The 21,943-nt window shown below is 41.2% G+C and overlaps 1 protein-coding gene across 4 annotated transcripts in view; it reads left to right on the plus strand.

Annotated features, from left to right (window-relative positions):
- WWOX (WW domain containing oxidoreductase) overlaps nucleotides 1-21,943 on the plus strand; it is a 957,318-nt gene that overhangs the window by 298,791 nt on the left and 636,584 nt on the right. For all 4 annotated transcript variants that reach the window (XM_087870631.1, XM_045796221.2, XM_045796219.2 and 1 more), the window contains 2 exons: nucleotides 6,308-6,493; nucleotides 12,023-12,287. In XM_087870631.1, coding sequence (XP_087726757.1) covers nucleotides 6,308-6,493; nucleotides 12,023-12,287 — 451 coding nt within the window. The remainder of the gene's footprint in view (nucleotides 1-6,307; nucleotides 6,494-12,022; nucleotides 12,288-21,943) is intronic.

The raw sequence follows: 21,943 nt of genomic DNA on the forward strand, positions 1-21,943 counted from the left end.
AAATAAGGATATCGGGAGAGGGAGAGACTTGAAGAAGATGAAGAGTTTAGATTTGGGGTGGGTACGAATGAGATTCTGGAACCTGGGAGGAATCTGGGGGCTGGAGCTGTGGGTGTGAAGTTCATCTTTATAGATGTGTTATTTGGAGTCCCTGACTGGGAGAGGAAGGGCTGGAAGAGACAGAAGATGGGGCAGTAGCAACATTAGGAGGAAGTCAATTGTGACAGAGAATTCTGGTTTCAACAGAGGGGAGGTTGTTGGGTTTCTGATTGGGAAGCCATTGCTCTGCAGGCAGCTTTGAGAGATTCTGGATGGTGATGGGAAAGAATTCGGTCAGCTTGGTGATAAGAAGTTGGTTTGGGGCAAGGAAAAGAGTTTATGAATGCAGACAAATATTTCAAAACTGTAGTCCACAAATGGGAAGAGAGAGACTAATGCCATTTGAAAGAGCCCCAATGTCAAGTAGATATTTTTCTCTTTTTGGCCTTCTCTCTACTGTCTGTCCTCCTCCTTTTCAGTTTCTTTTCTCCACTTTCTTTCTTTCCCCATTTTTTCCCTTCATGGATGTTCAAAAAAAATCTGATTAGCCTGAAGGTAGAAGGAATGAACTAGTGGAGCAGGAGCTATTGGAAAGGCCAGAATGAGAGAATGAGAGAGACTATAGTCAGTGGGTGGGATGTTTGAAGAGTTGTACACCTGAAACCAGTACAATGTGATATGTCAGTTATATCTAAATTTAAAAGAAAAAAAAAAACCTGGAGTGAGAGGAAAAGTTAGAGATCAGCTCTCTGAAAGCCAGTTAGTTCGAGCCTTTGCACTAGGATCCCCTTCCGTTTATTATTACCATCTGGTGCTCTTTCAGTATGAAGTATCTCTTACGGCTACTGTGGCTCGGAAGCTTGGCCCATCCTTGCTTCCGTGGGTGAGAAGGAGCACTACCCCTGATAATTAACAGATCGCCACTCTCTTTACTCTGGGGTAGAAAGGAGTGCTGCTTCCCAAGCATCATCCCCAGGAGGCCCAGAGAAAGCCAGGATCCCCTATCGCTCTTGGTAGATTAGAACCACAGAGAAGCAGCGCACCCCCTTTCATTGGGATCTTCTGTACATTGAAAACCTCTCCTGTCCTCACTCACCCCTCACAGACAAGAATCCACCAAAGATGACAAAAAAGTCAGGCCCAGAGATTGCTGACTAACGGCATCAGCTTTGGAATTGGAATGATACTATTTTTGTTTCTGTTCTGTCTTTATAGTTTGAACTTTCCTTTTGATATTCTGTAAATATTCATCATCTCAGAGCCTTTTGAATTGCAATGGCTTTTAGTCAAACTGAGCAAAATGTGCCATTTGAATAATAAAAACCTCATTAAAGTGAGGCAAAAGAAATTCTTTTCCTTTTGTACAAGCCAATTAAGTGTCTTTACAATTAAAAAAAAAAGTCTAACACTTTATAGTTTCGTATTCCATAAGCCTGTTTTTAATTAATGGAGGTGACAAGTTTTAGGTACAGGGTACATATTTTGCCTCTGGTGTTGTGCAATTAACATTAATGAAGGGTATTAAAATTTGGTGAAAGAGGAGAGGATTTCCCACGTCCTCTGTAGATTCATGCCCCCAGGCTGAGGTCTTTGGTAGAGAACGTTTCTTGATGTGTTTTGCATTTCCTTGAGAAAATGTGCAGGCAAGGATAAAGGTAACTAGAGGAGGCCATGTTGTTATTAAGAGGTGTGATGTCAAAATTCCGAATGCCCAGACATATCTTATAGACACAGAAACACTGCAAAAATCAACTTTGTATTTTCTCCTGTGGATAGAAGGGAAGGGTATAGAGACAAAGGAAGTAACAATGATTTAGCCTGGCATGTACCTTGCAGAATACTGGGATTTTACTCATCACAACCTTGGGAGGGGTGTATGCTGCTGTTCTAAATTTACAGGGAGAGGAAACAGGTTTACAGACGTTAACTAACTGGCCACAAGTCAGGTAAGTATAATAACATGAACATGACTGAGCTAGAATTTCTCTCAGCACTTGGCTGTATCCATTTAAGGGAGCCTATCTAAGGAAGAAGGTATTGTGCAGTAGCTTTGAACTCACCTGATCTTTTTATTTCATTTTGTTTTGTTCTTATTTATTTGCTTCTTTATTTATTTTAGCTGTTTCGGATTCTTACTCGGACCATAGGATGTTTGTTGCTAAACGCTTGTTTTCCTGTTTGTAAAATGTTGATAATAATACATATCACCTAAGGTTCTTATGTACACAAAGCTATTAATAAATGGATAATCCCCATTTATCACTCAAAGGGAAAAAAAAAAGTATCAACAACTCTGAAAAAGCGAACCAAATATTTGAGATGAAAACTGAAGGGAGCTCACATATAAGTCATATATTCACTTGGCCCTTTTCCTCTTTTTCTGTCAAGGTTTTTTTCCAGTGGTTTTGCCTTTCTACAAAATATGGGTTATTTTGGTTATAAACGAGTAGATTCTGTTTTGATTTGAAATAGGTTCTGATGAATATTGTAGGTAGACCAGATGCATCAAAGCATTTTTTGTCCACCTCTTCAGAGAATAACTGGATTTGTGTGTGTGTGTGTGGGGGGGCTGTGCATTGACAACTGGGGGAGTAGTAAGTAGAAAATAGGTGATCCTAAGCAAACACAGCTGACCTCAGCCACATCACCGCTTTAAGGTCTTCGATAGGTGGTGGAATGGAGCTATATTAGGCAACAGAACAAATAAGAGTTTCTCAATGAGACTTAGATTGCCTAGTGGCAATGAGATTTACATAAATACTTTTTTAAAAACAGTGAGTTAATTCTTTTTTCTCTAGTGATAAATTCATGCTTTCTACCAAGCATTTATTATGAATTCTTAATGAAATTAGTAGCATTGAGATCATTAATAATATCATTAATATTATGAATAATTAATGAACTAATACCAATTCTTAGCAAACTCTAAGAAAAAATGAATAGGAAGGAAAACTTCTCAACTCACTGTATAAAGCCATTATTACTGATTTGAAAACCGGATAAAAACCTCACAAGAAAATTACAGGCCAGTATTACTTATGAATATAGGTGTATACATCTTCAACAACGTATTAGCAAACCCAAAGCAGCAATATATAGAAAGGATTATGCACCACGGCAAGGTGTGATATATCCAAGGAACTCCAGGTTGGTTTAACATCTGAAAGTCACTGTAATATATCAGTAAAATAAAGGATATGTCCTTGGACACAAAAAGAGTATTTGAAAAAATCCAACACCCTTTCATGATAAAAACACTCAACAGACTTGGATTACAAGGGCATTTCCTGGACCTGATAAAGATCATCTACAAAATACCCTACACCTAACCTTCTACTTAATGCTAAAAGATTGAATGCTTTCCCTTTAAGATCAGGAAACAAAACAAGGATATTAAATCTCACCACTTTCCTTCAATATTGTGCTGGAAATTCTAGCCAGAGCAGTTGGGGGTGGGAAGGAGACATTCTGATTGGAAAGTGATGAGGTCATAGAATATAGGTGAGGTTCGATGGGGTGGAGTCCGGAGCCCAGGACCAAGAAAGAATTCTTGAGGCATCTTTGGTGCAAAATTGGTGGTTTATTAAAGCACGGGGACAGGTCCCGTGGGCAGAAAGAGCTGCTGCCCCGGGTTGTGAGGGGTGGCTGATTATATACTATGGGGTTGGGGGAAGGTAAGGAAAAAGGGAGGTTGAGAAAGGACTTTCATATCTTAAAGAAGACTTACAGGATACCGGAGGCTTTGCCATTGTCCAGTTAAGACTGTTTACCCCTGTAGTAAGGCATTAACATGAAGATAGTTGGAAACTTCCTGGATTCCTAGAAGTATCTATGTATGGTCTGCAGGCTATAAGACATTTAATTGTATTTACATTCCCTTCTAGAAACTAGGTTGGTGATAGAAATGCTTTGTTCTTGTAAACTGCTAAGACATTTGCAAACTGAGGGAGACTTAAGTCTTTCAGGATTGTGGTATCTATGGGTTAACTATTTCTTTGTCCTTTAGGGCAGCCAGGAGTGCCTGAGGAATGTCACATACATACCATGGTGGTGGTGGGGGTTGCAGTTTCTGCTTTGTTCTCAGCTTGCCTTCTGTTCCCTCATCAGAAAGGAAAAAGTAGAACTATCTTTATTTGCAGACGAAATGACTTTATGTGTAGAAAATACTTAAGAAACCCACTTAAACAATTAAATCTAATAAATAATTTCAGCAAGATTGGGGGATAAAAAGTCAATATGCAAAAACCAATTGTGTTTCTATACACTATTAATGAACAATTCCCAAATCAAATTAAGAAATCAGTTCGATTTGCCATAGCATCAGAAAGAATAAAATACTTACAAATACATTTAATGAAAGATGTGATAAATTTGTATTTTGAAAGCTATATAATACTGTAGAAGGAAATTAAAGAAGACCTAAATGGATATAAAGACATCCCATGTTCATGGATCAAGAGACTTAATATTGTTAAGAAGAAAATATTCTCAAAATTAATCTGCAATTTTTTAAAAGATTTATTTGTTTGAAGCAGAGAGAAAGAGAGAGAGGAAGCACAATGGGGGGGGGGCAGAGGGAGAGAGAGAAGCACACTCCCCACTGAGCTGGGAGCCTGACCCAGGGCTTGATCCCAGGACCCTGAGATCAGGACCTCAGCTGAAGGCAGAGGCTTAATGGACTGAGCCACCCACGCGCCCCTGATCTGCAGTTTTATTGTAAAATTTATGAAAATTGCTGTTGGCTTTTTGGGCAGAGATTGAAAGCTGACTCTAAACTTTATATGTGCATGCAAGGCTCCTGACTAGCCAATCCAAGCTTGAGAAAGAACATTGAATTATTCTCACTTCGCAATTTAAAAATTTACTACAAAGCTTTAGTAATAAAGACTATAGTATTACCATAATAATGGAATAGAATTGAGAGTCCTAAAATAAACTCTTTCAGTTGGTCAACTGATTTTCATCAAGGGTGCAAAGACCATTCAATGGGGCGCAGTAGTCTTTTTAACAAACAAAGCTACAATAATCAGAATACTTGCAGACCAAAGAATGAAATTAGCTGTCTTGCATTTACCTTACTTCCGCCTTAGCTTACAAGGGATCATAGATCTCAGTGTAGGAGCTAAAACTAAAATTCTTAGAAGAAAAGATAGAAGTGTATCCTTGCGATGTTGGGTTAGGCAGTGGTTTCTTAGATAGGATCCCCAAAGCACAAGTGACGACAGAAAAAAATACATACAACTTGCATTTCATCAAAATTAATACTCAGAAGATAATTGAAGACATTTTGGAGTTCAGCCCACCTCTAGAGACAACTACTATTGACATTTTTGCGTACCCTTTCTTAATATTTTGTGTATGTTTGTGTGATCATACAATATTATATATTTTGTTCTATAACATGCATGTTTACAGGGTCGGAAGATGTTACATTATAATGGCTGTATAGTATTCTATCATATGCATATATTCAGATTCATTTAGTGATTTCCCAATTTTAGATTTCATTTATTTTGTAATGTTTTGCTTTTATAATGTAATCACAAACACTGCGGATAGCCTTTGATATGTGCTGTTTTACAATTCCTACTAGCACCTTAGGATGACTTCCCGAGGATTTAGGATTTTGATTCACATGAAAGGCTTACTTGTACTTTTTAAAATTTTATTATGAAACAAATTAAATATATACAAAATAGAAGAAAATGTTATAAAGGACCTCCACTTAACCCATCCCTGGGCTCTCTTGTTTCTAAGCTGTAGATGTAATTTCGCCTCTGGAAGGAATATATTCAAACAATGTGTGCCTGTCTCTTTAAACAGAGCATTTCCCCCTTGATATGTTTACTTAGAACCTATTAAATGCTGGTTCCTATGTTGGTCTTTACATAACCTATTTTCTCTTTTATTTTTTACATCTACTTTAAGGGCTATTTTGATTTTTTAGGTGAAGAAGCTAAGAATTGGGTAAACTAAGATGCACAGATAAAATTAGGTTTTACAATCTGGGTTCCATCCTGGGTGACCAGTTTGTCCAGTATGGTCCTGGTTTGAGCACTGAAGTCCTCTATCCTGGGGAACTCCTGGTGCCCTGCAGCTGGTTCACAGTCTAAGCCCTTCCTCAGCAGCATGGCTCATGATATGACATCCCATTTCCAACGGATGAATCTTGAAAACAGGAAAGAGTTGGTTATTCTTGCCAGAGCCTGGGTTATCCTTGGTCTTAGAGTGTTTATGTCTGAGCAGTGTTGGATGTTATATTTTTCAGATCTCTTCACGTGCTTGTGTGCAATGCAGCGGCTTTTGCTCTACCCTGGAGCCTCACCAAAGATGGCCTGGAGACCACCTTCCAGGTGAATCACCTGGGGCACTTCTACCTTGTCCAGCTCCTTCAGGATGTCCTGTGCCGCTCAGCTCCTGCCCGAGTAGTTGTGGTCTCTTCTGAGTCCCACAGGTAGGTTAGAATCTGACGTTTTGTTCACATGGCCCCTCCCTTGTGCCAGCCAGTCTCTCCCCGAGGCTCCCTTTCCCCAAAATGCTTTTCAGTGATGCTCCGCCGGAAAGTGTGGGTGCACTCAACCTGGCTTCCTTAAGTTTTCAAGGTCTTTCTCTTTTTTTGAGATTGTGGAGGATTATTTGGGGGTTTTGCCTACAGCAATGTAGATTGTTTTTACAACTATACTTCAAGCCCCTCATTGATTTTGCTTTGAGATGGAATAATAATTGATTAAATCTGAATGCCTGACCTTTATCGATTTGTCATTCAACAACTTCAACACCTCACCAAGAGGAATGTGCAGTTATTCTAGCAGGAGAAACAATGCAATTAAAGACTGCGAGATGAAATCCAATTGTTTTATAATGAGAAATTAGGGAATTCAATGCAGACATTAGCTGTGTAATTGTAGAAAGGGAAAGTACTGTAGTTAGAACATATTAGAAATCTGGCCATGCCTCTTTTGGTTAAAATTTCAATTAAAACATCAGATGGCACTTCTCTTCTATTACCATTAAGAGAATATCCAATTGACTAAAAAAGCATTTGAAAATTTCGTTGTATTTTCAGTATATTTGTTTCTGGACTTGGTTAAAACAACTATTTGTCTAAAGAGAAGTAGTCGGAGAAGACAAAGGACTTCTCAGGTGAGGCTAGATTTAATGCATGTTAGGGAGATTTTCCTGGTGTGGTTGGGAGCTTTCAGTCTTTGCAAAGTAGCTGGAAAAAAATACTGTGCAAGGGTATATTTTTTTCCCCTTCTACTCCATCTTAAGTCCTGAAATGTTTTAGTGACCCAGAATGAAGCTTATTTTTTTAATCATGCTTCCATAAAATGTAACCCCTGGGACTTGGAAGAGAGAGACCAGCCAAGGGTTAGCCTGAACCCTTTATCACTCCCAAACACAGGGGCTTATGGTATAAGTGACACATTGCAGATAGATTTACTTTTACCATTTTAAATTTATGATGGCTGAAATGAAAGGAAAATGCCCGTAATAATCCTCCCCCGTGTTAAAAGACACAAAACATCTAGTAATTAGGTGGTAACAAAATCTGGACATCCTTATCTTTGCAAATCACACCAGGTTTGTGGGGCGGGGAATGGAGTGGCCCTGCTCGGGAGTGAGGGAGGCTACTGTGGGGGCCAGCGCGGGAGAGCAAGCTCCGGAAATAAATCTGCCAGCCCCGATCGTTCGCCAGATGTGGAGGGCACCACGGGATATGTTTAAATGAGTTGGTATTTAATGGGAGATTATGTTGAATTGTCAGCCGCATGCTTCCCTTTGTAAATCTGTATCTCAAATGGTATTTCATGTGACGTCTTTGTTCTCTTTTTAACTGCCGCATAATTCAAGTCTACCTTGGAGATCGGAATCTTAATTTCACAGAACAGACGAATTGGAAGGAAGGGCCTTGGTCTCCTGAATTAGACCCATTTCAGTTTACAGACAAGGACTTCCTGAAATGTGTTATCAGGCCCATTCCTGTCTGGTTGATTGGCACTTGTTTTTCTGCTTTCTGGTCATCCTGGGCACCTGTTAAGGGGTATTTTTACAAAATGCTAATTCCCCCAAGCTGATTTGTTTATTACACTTGTGTTGCTGCCTGCGGTGCCCGAGAGACAGTGTGAATACTGGGTGCACAGTCCTGGGAAGCACTCACTCACTTCTCAAGGACCCAGAGCCCTAAACCATGTTGTAAAATGGAAGTGTTGATATCTAATTACCTCCATAAACCTTGGCGGAGTCTCTTCGTTGGAGTCAAGACCCTCTGTTAGGGGAAAAATAAAGTCCTATGTTTGCAGGAAAATATTATACCAGACTGCCCCCAGGCAAAATATTTATTAGCCTCCCTGTGTCTTCACTGTATTTTAGTTACTTATCTGGAGTCTGAGCAAGTGAATGGGGTTTCTGCATACCCAAAATACATCATATTAAAATGAGAACTCGACTTCTTTGCTGTGAAAAATTTTCAGATAACAATTAAAATAGAATGAAAAGAGTGAAGGGCTGGCTGTACAACTCTGAATGGCTGCAGCTGTGTTGAGTGCCAAGTTGCTATGCACACACACACACACACACACACAGCTTCTGACGCAAATTCAGTCTTATTCTTTGAATATACTAGCTTTTGTCTACATAGAATCCAGCCTAATTATTTTTGTTTGGTAATTTAAAAATCCTCGGTTTAAAAAAAATGAAGGAGCAGTATATATAGAAATACAAGATAGAGGTCCCCACAAACAGCAAGTGTTAATGTCCAGAGAGCAAATGTTAACATTTTACTGTATTGGTAGGAGGATAATTCTATTCAGACACTATTGTGTGGCTTTGTCAATTTTTCAACTTGAAAATAGGGTAGGCAGCCTTTGAAGAGTTGTTTTACTGCCTCTTGAGCTGAGAGGTGAACATGGTCGTTTTTCAGGAAGCCTGCCCTGGTTCAGAGGAATCAGAAAGCTTGCCCACCCTTCCAGCTTCCCAGAGGACTGTCAATACAAGCTAATCAGACCTTAAAAATGGGTCTGCTGCTCAGGAGATCAGCAGGGCAGGAAGTCAGGGGTCCGCTTATGGAGGGGGCTCCTTGCAAAGGGTGGGCTTGCTGTTTAGTAGCTGTGCTTCTCCATCCCGAGAACTTCCTTCAGCTGGGTTCCACATAATTTCTCATCATGGGGTGTGTGTGTGTGTGTGTGTGTGTGTGTGTGTGTGTGTGTGTGTGATTCGCCTTATTTCTAGAATAAGGACTAGGAATGATTTCCTTTCCTCCTCTTAACCTCCCCGTTGTTCCCCGGTCATGAGATACTTCTGCGTTGTCCTTAAAAACCAAAGCAGGGAATTCATTCTAAACTTCAGAAGTGCCACACTGACATATTGATGAAGAACCCAGAGGACCTGAGGCTAGTGCTAAATTTTACGTTTGGAGCAAGGCTCAAAACAAAACTTTTTGTAATAAGGGAAACCTGACCCTTAGTTTGGAATTCTGAACCCACAGCCAAACTTTAATTCTCTAATCCTGTATTTAGTCCCTGCTCTGTCAGGCACTGTGGTAGACAATATGCAAGGGGCTTACTGTACACCTTCCGGGAATTCACAGTCCAGAGTTGGAAGTAGGTGAATAAATGGCATGAAGTCTGTCATGGTAAGGACAGAGGCACAGTGTACAGCTAAAAGGCAAAGGTGGCATGACTTGCTTTATTACTGATGTTGGGATGGTGCAGTGTGGGGTCATTGAACACGGGGGATATCATGGCCTGGGTCCTGGCGAGTGGGTACCTAATTTCCATGGAAACGTGTCTTCCATCTGCTTTGCATGGCTTCTTTCAATCTGTCCCCCATTGCCACCCAAGAAATCATTGTGACAGCAAGCAGTTGGGGAGAGTTGCCTGGGAGAAATGGCACTCAAGCTGGTTTGGGCTAAACAAATATGCCAAGAATGGTTTCCAGCAAAGTTGATGGAAGAAGAGTGGAGAATGAGAGAAGGATGTTATTGTTATCCCATACCATTTAGATGTTGTCTAGATCCTTGATGCTACTTTCTACTTAGAGTAGGTAGAATTTCTAGGACATAGCCCATATGTTGGATCATTGTGTTCTCAACAGTCTCTTTTTGTAATATCTTATTACTACTTGGAAATAAAGTTCAGAAATAGGACTTCCCTGCATAAATATATTTTAATTCAGTATGCTAACTTAACTGTAATGGGAAGAAAAAGTAAATTTGAAACAAAAGAGCATGTTTCTTACTTGAGCAGGACTACAGGAAAGGTAAATAATCAGATGTGCAGGTCCATGTGTAAATCACCTCCATTGGGATACTGACAAATGCGGACTGTTAACAGGTATGTGGCATTGCAGACTCAAATACTACCAGCTTGGAATCAAGCCTCACCTCCCCCTCAAACCCTACGAAATCTGGAAGTGCATTCGTTCTTCATTTGTATGGTTGGTATACTACACTCTTGGAAATGCAATGGATGTTAAAACTGTGCATATATGTAAAACACAGCCAGGCTCTAGGCTCAGATAATTATACACAGGCTTTTCATCTGCATGAATGTCCAGCGGGCCAATCTTCCCTGAGCAAGACTCTGTCTGCATCGTAGGACGTCTACCAGCCCTGGCCCCTGCCGACAATCATCATAACCACCAGAAAAAGGCCCCCATAAATTTTCAAATTTCCCGCTAAGTTCCACTGCTTTAGATGTTTAAACTCAGAAGTCTGGGCCCTTCCTGTGGTTTGGGGACTTGGAAACAGGCAGCCAACAATTAGTTTCAAGGTCTTGTTTCTGTATCCGTGATAACATTTCTGGCCATAGGCTCTGTTGATGACTTTAGAGCAGCAATGTCATTTAACACCAGAAATTGGATGTCACTGACTGAGGGATGTTTAATTTCCATTAAAACATGAATTTCATCTGTCCCTGTGATGCTTTTCCTTGGTCATAGCTCAACCTGAATTGCTCATATTAAGGAACAACCAGATTATTCCATCATTTTCATTTTGCCTTTTGTTTCTGTTTCCACAGCAGTTACCCAGAGTACTCTTCTTATGGTTCCTTATTACTTGGTGCAAATGCCCAGGGTTAATTTAGTGAAGGAAACTATGAGGGGTCCTTAACAAGGCCGAGACCATCATCTAGAAAATTCCTTTTGTTATTTATGATTTTTTTTTAGGGCAGTCACTACTTTGTGAAAGAAAGAAAGAAAGAAAGAAAGAAAAAAAAAAAAAAGGAAAGAACCAAACAGCTGGTGTTTAATGACTCCGTCAGACCCAATTATAAAACATCAACTACTTACTTTGATTTGCGTGTATCCATGCCATGGGTATACTTAAAAACAGTAGACTCTGCCAGAACTCATTTTGGCTTTGTTTACATTTATCTTTTAAACGTATAAGACTATAGATGGCACCTCACCAAGGTTATAACCCCTCTATAATCATTAATTTTTAATCTGGCAAAGAGTCTTGGGGACAGCAAGACTCATCTATATTTACTTGGATGCTCAAATGAAAATATACAGGACTCATGCTTTGGCTAAAACAACCCAGGAAAGCTCCGTCAAAGGTTAGGAATGTGATATCTTTCTGCTTCCAAAAGCAGCAGCCCTTTATTTAAGATGCTTTTCCATTTAATCTAATTATCCTTGAACTTCCTGTTGAAGGTTTTGAAAAATCCATGTTAGAGGGAGGGGGAGTTCAGCGTGTTAAGAATGCCCCGTTTTTGAGTTTGGGCCTTTATTTACTCTGTCTTTGGACCCAGTTGGTTTATTGTATTAAATCACTATTGCCAGTTTCTGAGGGAGACTGTTTCTGTGTTTGCACGATTGTGTTCTCAGTTGTCTCTGGTTTCCTCAGATTTCTAATAAAAAAAAAAAATGCTAGTATCAGAAGTCAGAGATTGGCTGCTTCATGTCTTCTTTCTTTCTTTCTTTCTTTCTTTCTTTCTTTCTTTCTTTCTTTCTTTCTTTCTTTCTTTCTTTCTTTCAGATTCACAGATATTAATGATTCCTCGGGAAAACTGGACTTCAGCCGCCTTTCTCCACCAAAAAATGACTATTGGGCCATGCTGGCTTACAACCGGTCCAAGCTGTGCAACATTCTCTTCTCCAATGAGCTCCACCGCCGCCTGTCCCCGCGTGGGGTCACGTCCAATGCCGTGCATCCTGGAAACATGATGTACTCCTCCATTCATCGCAACTGGTGGGTGTACACACTGTTGTTTACCTTGGCCCGGCCTTTCACCAAGTCCATGGTAAGTGAACGGCTTCTATCGCCGCAAACACCTTCACTGTGCTTTTTATGGACACGTGTGTTTTCTTTAGCTTCTCGCCAGTTCTAGTGATGAGTCTGGTCTTGACAGTCACATCCTTAGGCCCATCAGAGCCATCAGAATGGGCTCTCGATCACACTTCGGTTGACTTAGATTGCGTCTGTTTCTCTGAAGGCGTCTTGGAGGGCTGGATAGTAGATGTGGTTTTCAGGTGTTGCATTAAGGATGGCTAGAGGTCTTGATGGAAATGGGTCTCTTTATTTTGATGCTATTATTTTATTGCTATTATGCAGAAAGCATAGTATTTGATAATGGTGTTTCAGGTCAGTAGATGAAAAACTGAATTATCAGCAGAACTGATTCCTTTGTTTCCATTGAGACTCTATATTTGATGTTCTAAATTCTTATTTAATGAGTGTCCACCTCACCCGGAGAAGCTTTCATTGGTTGGAAGTGCATTTTATTCTCCACCTCCCCAAAGGTGAGTTCTTTTGCATGAAACACACTTCTGTGGTTAGATTTGGAAATGTTCACAAAGATAAATATGAAGTTTTTACATTTTTGTTGGTCGTATAACAACCATATCTAGAAACTTTTTCCATGAAAACATTTTATAGAAAGTCTTTTTAAATGAACAACGCACATTTTACACAATATATTTGATACGGTATTTTTCTAAACCAAAGGCCTTTAAAAGCAGTCAGAATTAGTGCATACTAGTACTATTCCAGTTAGCTAACTTAACATCTAATCCTCAGAAAAGCCCAGACACATTTTGGCCTTTACGAGTATCACAAGGTGAACTCATTATCCTGAGGCAATGATCCTATGGCCTCTGAATACAGTTTGTCTTCTCCAGCAGCCATTCCCACTTACCGTGGGTAAGGCGCTTAACCAATCCTAGCCTGATTCCTCGCAACTAAGATGGCAGTAGGGGTTGGTGTGGAGATTTACCATAATGGATATGATGTTTATAATTACGGGTGTAGAGTTTCTGTCATGATCTTAATCTGACTATCCAGCATGGTAGCCACCTGCCGTATGTGGCCATGGAGTCCTCAAAAAGTGGCTAATACAGGTAAGAAACTGAATTTTTAATTTGATTTTACTTTAATTAATTTAGATTTATAATTAATTTAGACTTAAATAGCTGAATGTACCTAATGGCTTCCAGATTGGAGAGCACAGTTAAATAATGTGCCCAGCATGGTGTCTACGTATAGTAGGGTGTGTAGTATTCCTGTCATGACGGTGGTTATTCTTGTTGTTACATTACTTTTGGAGAGGACAATTCTCTGAAACGTCATTGTTTGTGTTGCATACAAGGGTCACAGAACTAAAAGTGTCTGTAAACTGGGAGTCAGGTGGTGGTGTTTGGGTGGACCTCTGTCTCTGTCCCCAGAGGCCCAGAGAGAAGGCTATTGGCAAAGTAGGAAGGGTGTCCAGATGAAGAGAGCCTGGTCTTCAACATGTACTTCTGGTCCCCCAGGAAGCCATAATAGAATGAACTTTCCATGTTCTTGTTCCCAGGTAACTGAAAAATAGCATTTTTTATCTGCCACAAATGCACTTTTTTAGATAAGCATATAAATTATGAAGACCGTGAAATGTGTATATAGGTTTAGACTTCTAGGAAATTCCTCTCTAATGGTATCTTTATATATTTAGGTATTTGGTGGTATCCTTAGTCATCAGAGTTCTATGTCTCAGTTTATGAAGAGGTGGAATGGCAACTAACTTGTCAAACGCCTTGCTAATCCCTCTTGTTCATAAACGTTTCAGACTCCATGTATGTGGGAGAGGCATCAGCATGACTGTAAGCTGGGGGTGGGTCTGTGTCCTTGGTGGGACAGAGTGGGCTTACTGGAAAAGTCGCTCTGGTGTTTTATCCTTCCGTACTGTGGCTTGACACTGCTCTGTCAGGATAAGACATTGGTTTCGTGGACACAGAGTGCACTTCTACCTTTTTTACACGAATTTATTTTTGGACATAAGCTATATAGTTGTATGCCGTTCTCATGCCATGTGAAAGTTGTGTTCCTAAATGCTCCTGAAGAAGCTTAGCGTGGGTGCAGTGTACTCAACACCAGTTGGCTGTCTGTGCTTCAGAGCTCCGTCCGCATTTCAAAGAAGTGTTTCCTTTGAAAGGAGTGTTGCTGGAGTACACATCCCACTGCACCAGGTCAAGGAATCAAGAAACACAGCCCAGCCTTGTGCTTGGAGGCTCTGCCTTTGCTTCTCCAGCCAAGCTGGCTCCCTGAAGTATTAAACAACAGTATTCTAATATCAATGTCCCTGTTTTATTTGCTGTGACTTGCTGTGACTACGGTGATTTTAGTTACAGTAATTAGGTCACCCTTCATGGAGTCAGGCTATTTTAAGTGCCTCTTTAAGGAATATTGTTGCAGATCAGTAATTTTACAATTGGATGTTCTTGTGCAACTTTATTAAATGTAATCTGTCTTTTAAATGTTGCCTTTTTACAGTTATACATTTCTAATTGTTGCTGTAAATGCATTATCACTTTGAAATTAATTAATTTTTCCATTTTGGCCGCCTGCAGTATAATAATCACTAATGAGAAACTCATAGGGATTAATCTCAGCACAGCGACCCCTACTGGTAAATCTATGTCTTTGGCATCTCATCCCTTTGAGGTCTGGAGGTCAGGACAAGTGAATGAGGAAATGTTTGTCTCCCTTCCCTCCAATTTTTGTAAAAATAAAAATACATACAAATGGGAATGAGATTTTTTAAAAGAAAGCTTTACGCCCAGTGTGGGACTTGAACTCACAACCCCGAGATCAAGAGTCAGTCACGCTCTACCTACTAAGCGAGCCAGACACCCCGGGAATACCGTTGTTTTTAAATATTGTTTAAAAAATATACAGGATTCTTTAGCTGCTTTTGAAACATCTTAAAGGAAATTAAAGTTTGATGGGAGCTTTCTGATAATGAAGTCACATCCATCATGTGTACGTTATGTGTTATTTTCCTGTCCTTCTAGCTTTCTTTTATGCCCTTAAAATACCCTGAGTTATATTTTGCATATGTACGTATGAATATACATTGTAAGTATATATAAAGTATTCATATATTGGTATTTCTCCCAGTAACGTAATTCACAAAACCAGACCCGGTGATAGGAAAGATTTTCAAGGGTAATTTTGGCTGTTGGTGATTGTTGCCATGTGTGTTGATTTTAGATTCCTGCCATACTCCCAGGTAGGATGTGACTTGGCACTTTAGGCCAGACCGTGATGCTTTATGCCTCGGCGTGTGTGTCTTCATTGACTCCTCACGATGGCTCTGTAATCTTAGAACTATTACCCTCTTTTTGTAGTTAAAAAGCACAGAGGATTTGCCCAGCTTGCTGGAGAGAATAGCATACCCGCCTGCAGACCCTTCAGCGGCTCATCCTGAGTGTACTTGCTCAGATCACCACAGCGCCCCTGCCCTCTAGATCTCTCCTGGTGCAGTTGGTTTCCTTTGTAAAATGTTTGAAAGTATCTTCATGAACTTAACCCTCAGCCTTCTTTCCGCCCCCGCCCCCCAAACTTTCATTTCTGGTAAACAACATCTGAGCTAGCATTCCTAGGTCCAAGCCAGGCCTTTGTGGATCGGTATGTAAATTTGAAGCTGAACGCTGTCACGTGGCCTCTTAGGGTGTTTTGTGTGACTAAATATTTATGTTGGCAGGTAACAGTAGAAAGAATATCATGTGTTAGGGTAGCAAGAGCTTAGCAGATGTTTTAGGGAACTGCGTTTTCAAATCATTTTACATTAAAAAATGGCTTGAGTTTGTAGAACTTCTGGAATGATTGAGTTATGTTTCCTGTGGCTGTGTAAAGCCAGTCATTGTGCTGAGTTTTAACAGATGTGCAGCTACCCCGCTAATGGATGGACCTGCAACGCTGGTTCTGTTGCAAAGTTATAAATTATAACTAGAAAAAGCACAAGATGTCATTCTTCTAACCTTCGCAAAAGCCAAGCTGAGTAATTCTGCCCTTGAATAACCCGCTGCAGGGTGATTTATAGTTGTATAATTTAAAACATAATGAAGGAGATAATAGATGTTGATTTGTTCTTTAAATTAGTGTTTTAGAAAAATACTTCCCCCCCCTTTAAATACCTGCAGCTGACTACACTCTGGATATGATCAAGGACAAACCCCCTCAGATTTTTACTGGCGTGCTGGCGTAGAATGCAGGGGCCTTTTCCCGTGTTGGGAGGAGGAGGTACAGTTTTCAATGTAGACATTTCAGCATATTCTTCACTAATCTACATATTTTGGAACTTCCGGTTGAAGGTTGAATTCTCTTGTTGCCTTGCTCTTGCAGTCCAGATATGTCAGAAAACTAGACTCCTGAGACCCCACTGTGGTCGGGCCGCACTTGACCTTTCCTGAAGAACCCCGCAGAAGGACCTAGAGGCAGTGCTTTTCCTGCTGAGGTTACATCCCTGTGGCCTCACACATTCTTCTTACTTTCCAGGATTATCATTGGCATTGGTTTTATTAGTCACCTCTGATTCTGTCCAGAGCTTTAAAATTAACAGTGGTTGCTCAATTCAGGGTCCAAAGGATATGGTAGAGTGAAAAGGAGCAAAGGATTTAGAATCATTAGGCCTGTATTCAAAACTCCACTTTTCCACCTCTTTTCATTATATAGTTTTGAAATGCTTCAGTTTCTGTGAGGCTCATATTCTACATCAGTTTTCATGTTTTGGGCTGTGAGTTCTTAACACCCAGTTAAAAGTGTTTGGAATAATAGAGGTTTGTTTTTCTCACATATCCAGAAATCCAGAGGCTGCCAAGGATATGTTTGGCTACTGTATAGCCAGCTCTTTTGTGATTATCTTGGCTTTTCCCTCATGCTTATAAGATGGCTGCAGTAGCACCAACCATTGCATCCTCTGTGATGAGGTCTAAAGGTAGAATAGGAGGGATGGGACCCTCTCTTTGCATATCTCCCTTCTTTATCAAGGAAGAGAACATTCCTTCTCAGAACCTACTTCTGTAGCAGACTTTCCTTCAGTTCCCACTGGCTGGAATTGAGTCCCTTGTCGATATCCTAGGCGCAAGGGAGGCTGTGAAAGTGTGTTTTTGGCACTTTGTATCTCTAGGGTGGTAATTGAGATCTGGGGGCAAGAAAAAAGGGTGGGGTAATGGCTTTTGAGCAGGCTCTGTTGAGTAAGTGTGCATATAGTTCTCCCATCTGCCAGGTGGAAATGGTGTCTATTTTATGGGGTCACTGTGAAAGCAAGTTAGAATTGAGTGGAAGGCACCTGGCCTTGTCTGGTCTCCTTCTATGTAACCAGCTTTACCTCAAGCCACTTGCAACCCATTCTCCTTCCTTCTCCAGGGTGTTGAAGCATACTGTCCTTTAGTCCAAAACCCTCCTTTTCCTCCACTTTTAGTTACTTTCTACTTATCCTCAAAACCCAATCCAAACATCACACCCCAGGGAAGCATCAGATCAAGATCTGGCCAAAACCCCCCTTTACGTGCTCTCCTAAGAGCCAGTGCTCATAGTACTGTGATAGCACTCCATAAATACATGCTGAATGAACAAAGGAAGGATCCCCAGAGTTTCTCCTCCATAATACTGAACACAAACGCATTTTATAAAAGATAATTTCTGTGGTTTTGTATTTAATGCTTTTCTCCCCCTCTCTTGAAAGTGCTGCTTTTGCCTTCACACTACTGTATCCCTGGTCCATAAAGTAAATGCTCAGTAAATATTTGTAAATGAATAAATGAAAGACGATTGGGTGCTTAATGAATGACAGCCATTAAGGCATCCCTTATCATTACTCTGCCTGAAGTGGGCAAGGGCACTGCAGTTCACAGTGTGCAGATAAGGAAGCGGAGCAGGCAGGGGCCCGGCTGGCACCCCACAGCTAGTATATGGAGGAACTGGGACCAGTTCCCAGCCCCCCCCCCCCCCCGGCTCCTGGGCAAGCACCGGTTAAGGGGTCTGCCAGCGGGGTGTGTATGGAGGAAAACTGTAAGGAGAGAACCACAAGGCTTGGGAAAGACAGGACAGGCTCCGTCCCACGCTACCTCTTGGGCACATTTCATAACCTGATTAGTATTCATGCGTAATACTGAGATGTTTTACCTACCTCACGGGCTTGGGTTGAGAACTGAAGGAGGCGAGGAATGTACAACATCTAGAATGTGCTCGATGCTCAACAAACATTAAGTGATATTACTATTATTACACATGTTGAGAATTAAAGATCATGACTGTATAGCCTGGAGAACATGCTAGATGCACAATAAATATTTATTACTGTGGTTGTTTTGTCATTGCTGTTGTCATCATTATGTTTTCAGGCCAATAAGAGGTTGCTTCTCTTCCCGATGAGTCAATGCTTGTTCTTCCAGTGATGACTCTGGGTCACTGAAGGTCTCATGCCCCCTGTGACCATTCAGCACAGAAATACCACAACCCAGCCTGAGTAACATGCGTAATGGCAGCTAGGACTCAACGGGTTTCCATGGGGCACCATGCAGGCCCTCCCGGCTGCCTGTGTTTTTTGGTGTTTTTTTTTTTTTAAACGAACACTTCATTTCATTTCATTCCATTTCTTTATTTATTTATTTTGAAGATTTTATTGATTTATTTATTTGAGAGAGAGCATGCAAGTGCGGTGGGGGTAGGAACAGAGGGAGAGAGAGAGACTCTCAAGCAGATTCTGCAGTGAGTGCACAACCCGACTCGGGACTCCATCCCACAACCCCAAGAACGTGACCTGAGCCCAAATCAAGGGTGGGATGCTCTATAGACTGAGTCCCCCAGCCCCCCCACCCCCAGCTACCTGTTTGAAGCCACACCTCAGCTTTGAGGGAAGATAGGCCTTTTCTTGTTAAAGACAAAGGGAAGGGAAATAGGAGTGGCTCTGTGAGGCATAGCCTCTCATCCTGGCATTTTCTTTGCCTTGCTTTTCAGCGTTTTAACTCTGGTTAGGCCTTTGTTCCCGAATGAGCACCCGAGAGGGGAAGAAGTGACTATCTGGCCTTAATATGTGTGACAAATTATTTAATGAACATTTAGCCAAGATTTGAAATTCCCCTAGTTTTATCTTCCTGGCCTTCCTTTCTCCTGCATCTCTCCTGGCGTTTTGGTAATGCTCGGCCTGGTCCCCGCTCCCTCACTAGCTCTTTTATTGCTTTTAAGTCCGTGGTGCCGCCTTTGACCCTCCCCTGTCGGTTTCCTTTTCTCCAATTTCATGCTTCTTTCCAGTGGGTTTTGGCTGGAGTGCAGCGCAGGCATTGGAGGCCAGCACAAGGAGACAGATGCCAGGGGCTTGCGTTGCCTTGGGACGACGCTGCTGCACCGAGTCTCTGCGGACAGTGACATTTGTATAGCTCTCCGGTGCGCTGATCATTCCTTGTGAGGTGGACAGTAATGTGTGTGTTTAGTAGCAATAAAGAGAGCTCCAATCTGGTGTTCCAGATTGCTCAGAAACTGAAATCCACACCCGCCCCTGCCCCTTCTTATGACGCTAAGAAACCAACACGTTCAAAATGAGTGGACGTTTTCACGTAATGTGCAGACCTACTCAGTGCCAGGCTCCAGACTCCTGGCTTTACACCCTTATTTCTTGTCTCACTTAATTTAATTTTAGGGTTTGCTGTAATCAAACAATTGTGTGTCTCTGAGGAAGTTGCTTCCCCTCTCTGGGCCTCATTTTTGTTACCTGTAAAATGAGTCATTCGACCAAATAAGTGGTCCTGTGGGTTATGGATTTTAGAGAACAGTGTAATTCGAATGGAAATAAGAAACAGATACTAACGTAGATTCATCCTTTTAATTCTGAAACCATGAAAAACAAACCCACCACCATCGACTAACACCCCTGACTTTTAAGGAATGGGTATTTAATGCCAAAAACTGTACACAGGACCCAATTGTGGATTACATTCAACTTCGGGAAAACTCATAACATATCGCTGTTGTGTGGTTGTTGAAAGTGCTGTGCCTGCACTTGGGAATGACTGGCCCAGAGGACCCCAAAGGTCTAAACTTGCAGTAAAACCAGCTGCATCTCAGTTAATTGTCATGAGCCCAAGGCGGGGCCATCAGAAATATAGACCCGTCTAGACTCTCCATAGGGGAGCGAAGCAGAATGAAGGGATCTGAGGTTTGAATCAGGTGTAAACGGACCTGGTGTATAGAATTTCTTTTTTTTTCCTCACAAGCACCTATTTCAGCCTATGCCCTTTTATAAATATGACACCCCATCTACTTACATTCCAGTTTCTCTAGGTCTAGAACCCTGGGTGTGGCTTCACCCGGCCCTCTGCTTCTGGGTCAGCTCCCAGACTTTCCTCACAGTGTGAGCTGGGCTGTACGCATCTGAAGGCTCATCTGGAGAAGGGTCTACTTCCTGCTTGTTGGTAGGATTCAGCTCCGTGGGGCCTAGTAGATTGGACACTTGGGGTCCTTTCTGGCTGTTAGCTAGAGGCTTCTCTCTCAGTCCCATGCCACACGGGCCTCCCCAGCATGGCACTTGCTTTATCGGAGTGTGGAAGCCAGGGAGGAAATGGTCTACCAGCAAGGTGAAGCGACAGCCCTTTGCACTTAACCACAGAAGTGACATCTTGCTACTTTTGCCCATTCCGTTTGTTAGAAGCAAGTCACTGGGTGTGACCCACATTCACAGGGGGAGGATTTCAGAGCAGCGTGGAGACTGGGAGGCAGGGAGCACTTGACAAGTTCAGTTTCTTTGGGTTTTTCCAGTGTCTTTGGTGGGCTTCAGATTGACTCACAGGCTGCATGCCATCGCATGGATCCCTGACATGTTGCTGTTTGCCTTGCTGCTTTCCTGTGTGCGTTCTGTGTTCTTGTCTTCTGCCCTCTTTCTGGGCTGAGAGAGGTACCAGATGCACCCATTTTCTTTTTTCTATATTTATGCATTTCTGCCTCATGATGGGAGGTAAGATTTAGACCTTTAATAAGAAAGCTTATGAAAAGAATAAAGAAACGTGTGCATTATGTTCACTAAAGTCAAATATTTATTTTCTTGCTGCTTTAGTAGAGGGGACCATGTTAATCGATGGCCCAAATTTTCTTTCTAAAGAAACACGTATTGTTGAGTTTTGATTTGAGTTTCAAAAATTGGCCAGAGACCCTGGACTTTTTTTTAGGCCATAAAGCTAGATAAGGCTCAGCAATCATTTCAAAGCCCACGTAGAATATTATTTTTATTCCAGACTATGTATAGTCTTCAGGATTTCTCGTTTTGGTTTTGGGTTTTTTTGTCTTGTTTTGTTTTTGTTTTTGTTTTTAAGTAGGAATGTAAGGGGAAAAATACTTTCATTTTGCTGTTTTCAAAAAATATTGTACAGGTTGACTTTGAATATTGAACACCTTGATTTTGAATGTGTTCATGTTCTAAAACCTCTCCTTTAAAATGTATAATAAATAAAGTATCTTATTTAGTAATATTCTAATTACTCCTGTGAAATATCAAGCTTTTTTACTGAGCTGAGGCTTTTGTTTCTCCACATACCACCTCGTATAGAATCTGCAGCACTTGGAAACATTTCACCTTTGAGTTTCATATGATGGGGTCTCTTTAATCATTTACATTTCGAAAAAAGAAGTGAAATATTCTTTAAGAAGCCA

This window comes from Ursus americanus, chromosome 21 (assembly GCF_024610735.1).
Source record: "Ursus americanus isolate L20-20 chromosome 21, mUrsAme1.1.p, whole genome shotgun sequence".
NCBI classification, from domain to species: Eukaryota; Metazoa; Chordata; class Mammalia; order Carnivora; family Ursidae; genus Ursus; species Ursus americanus.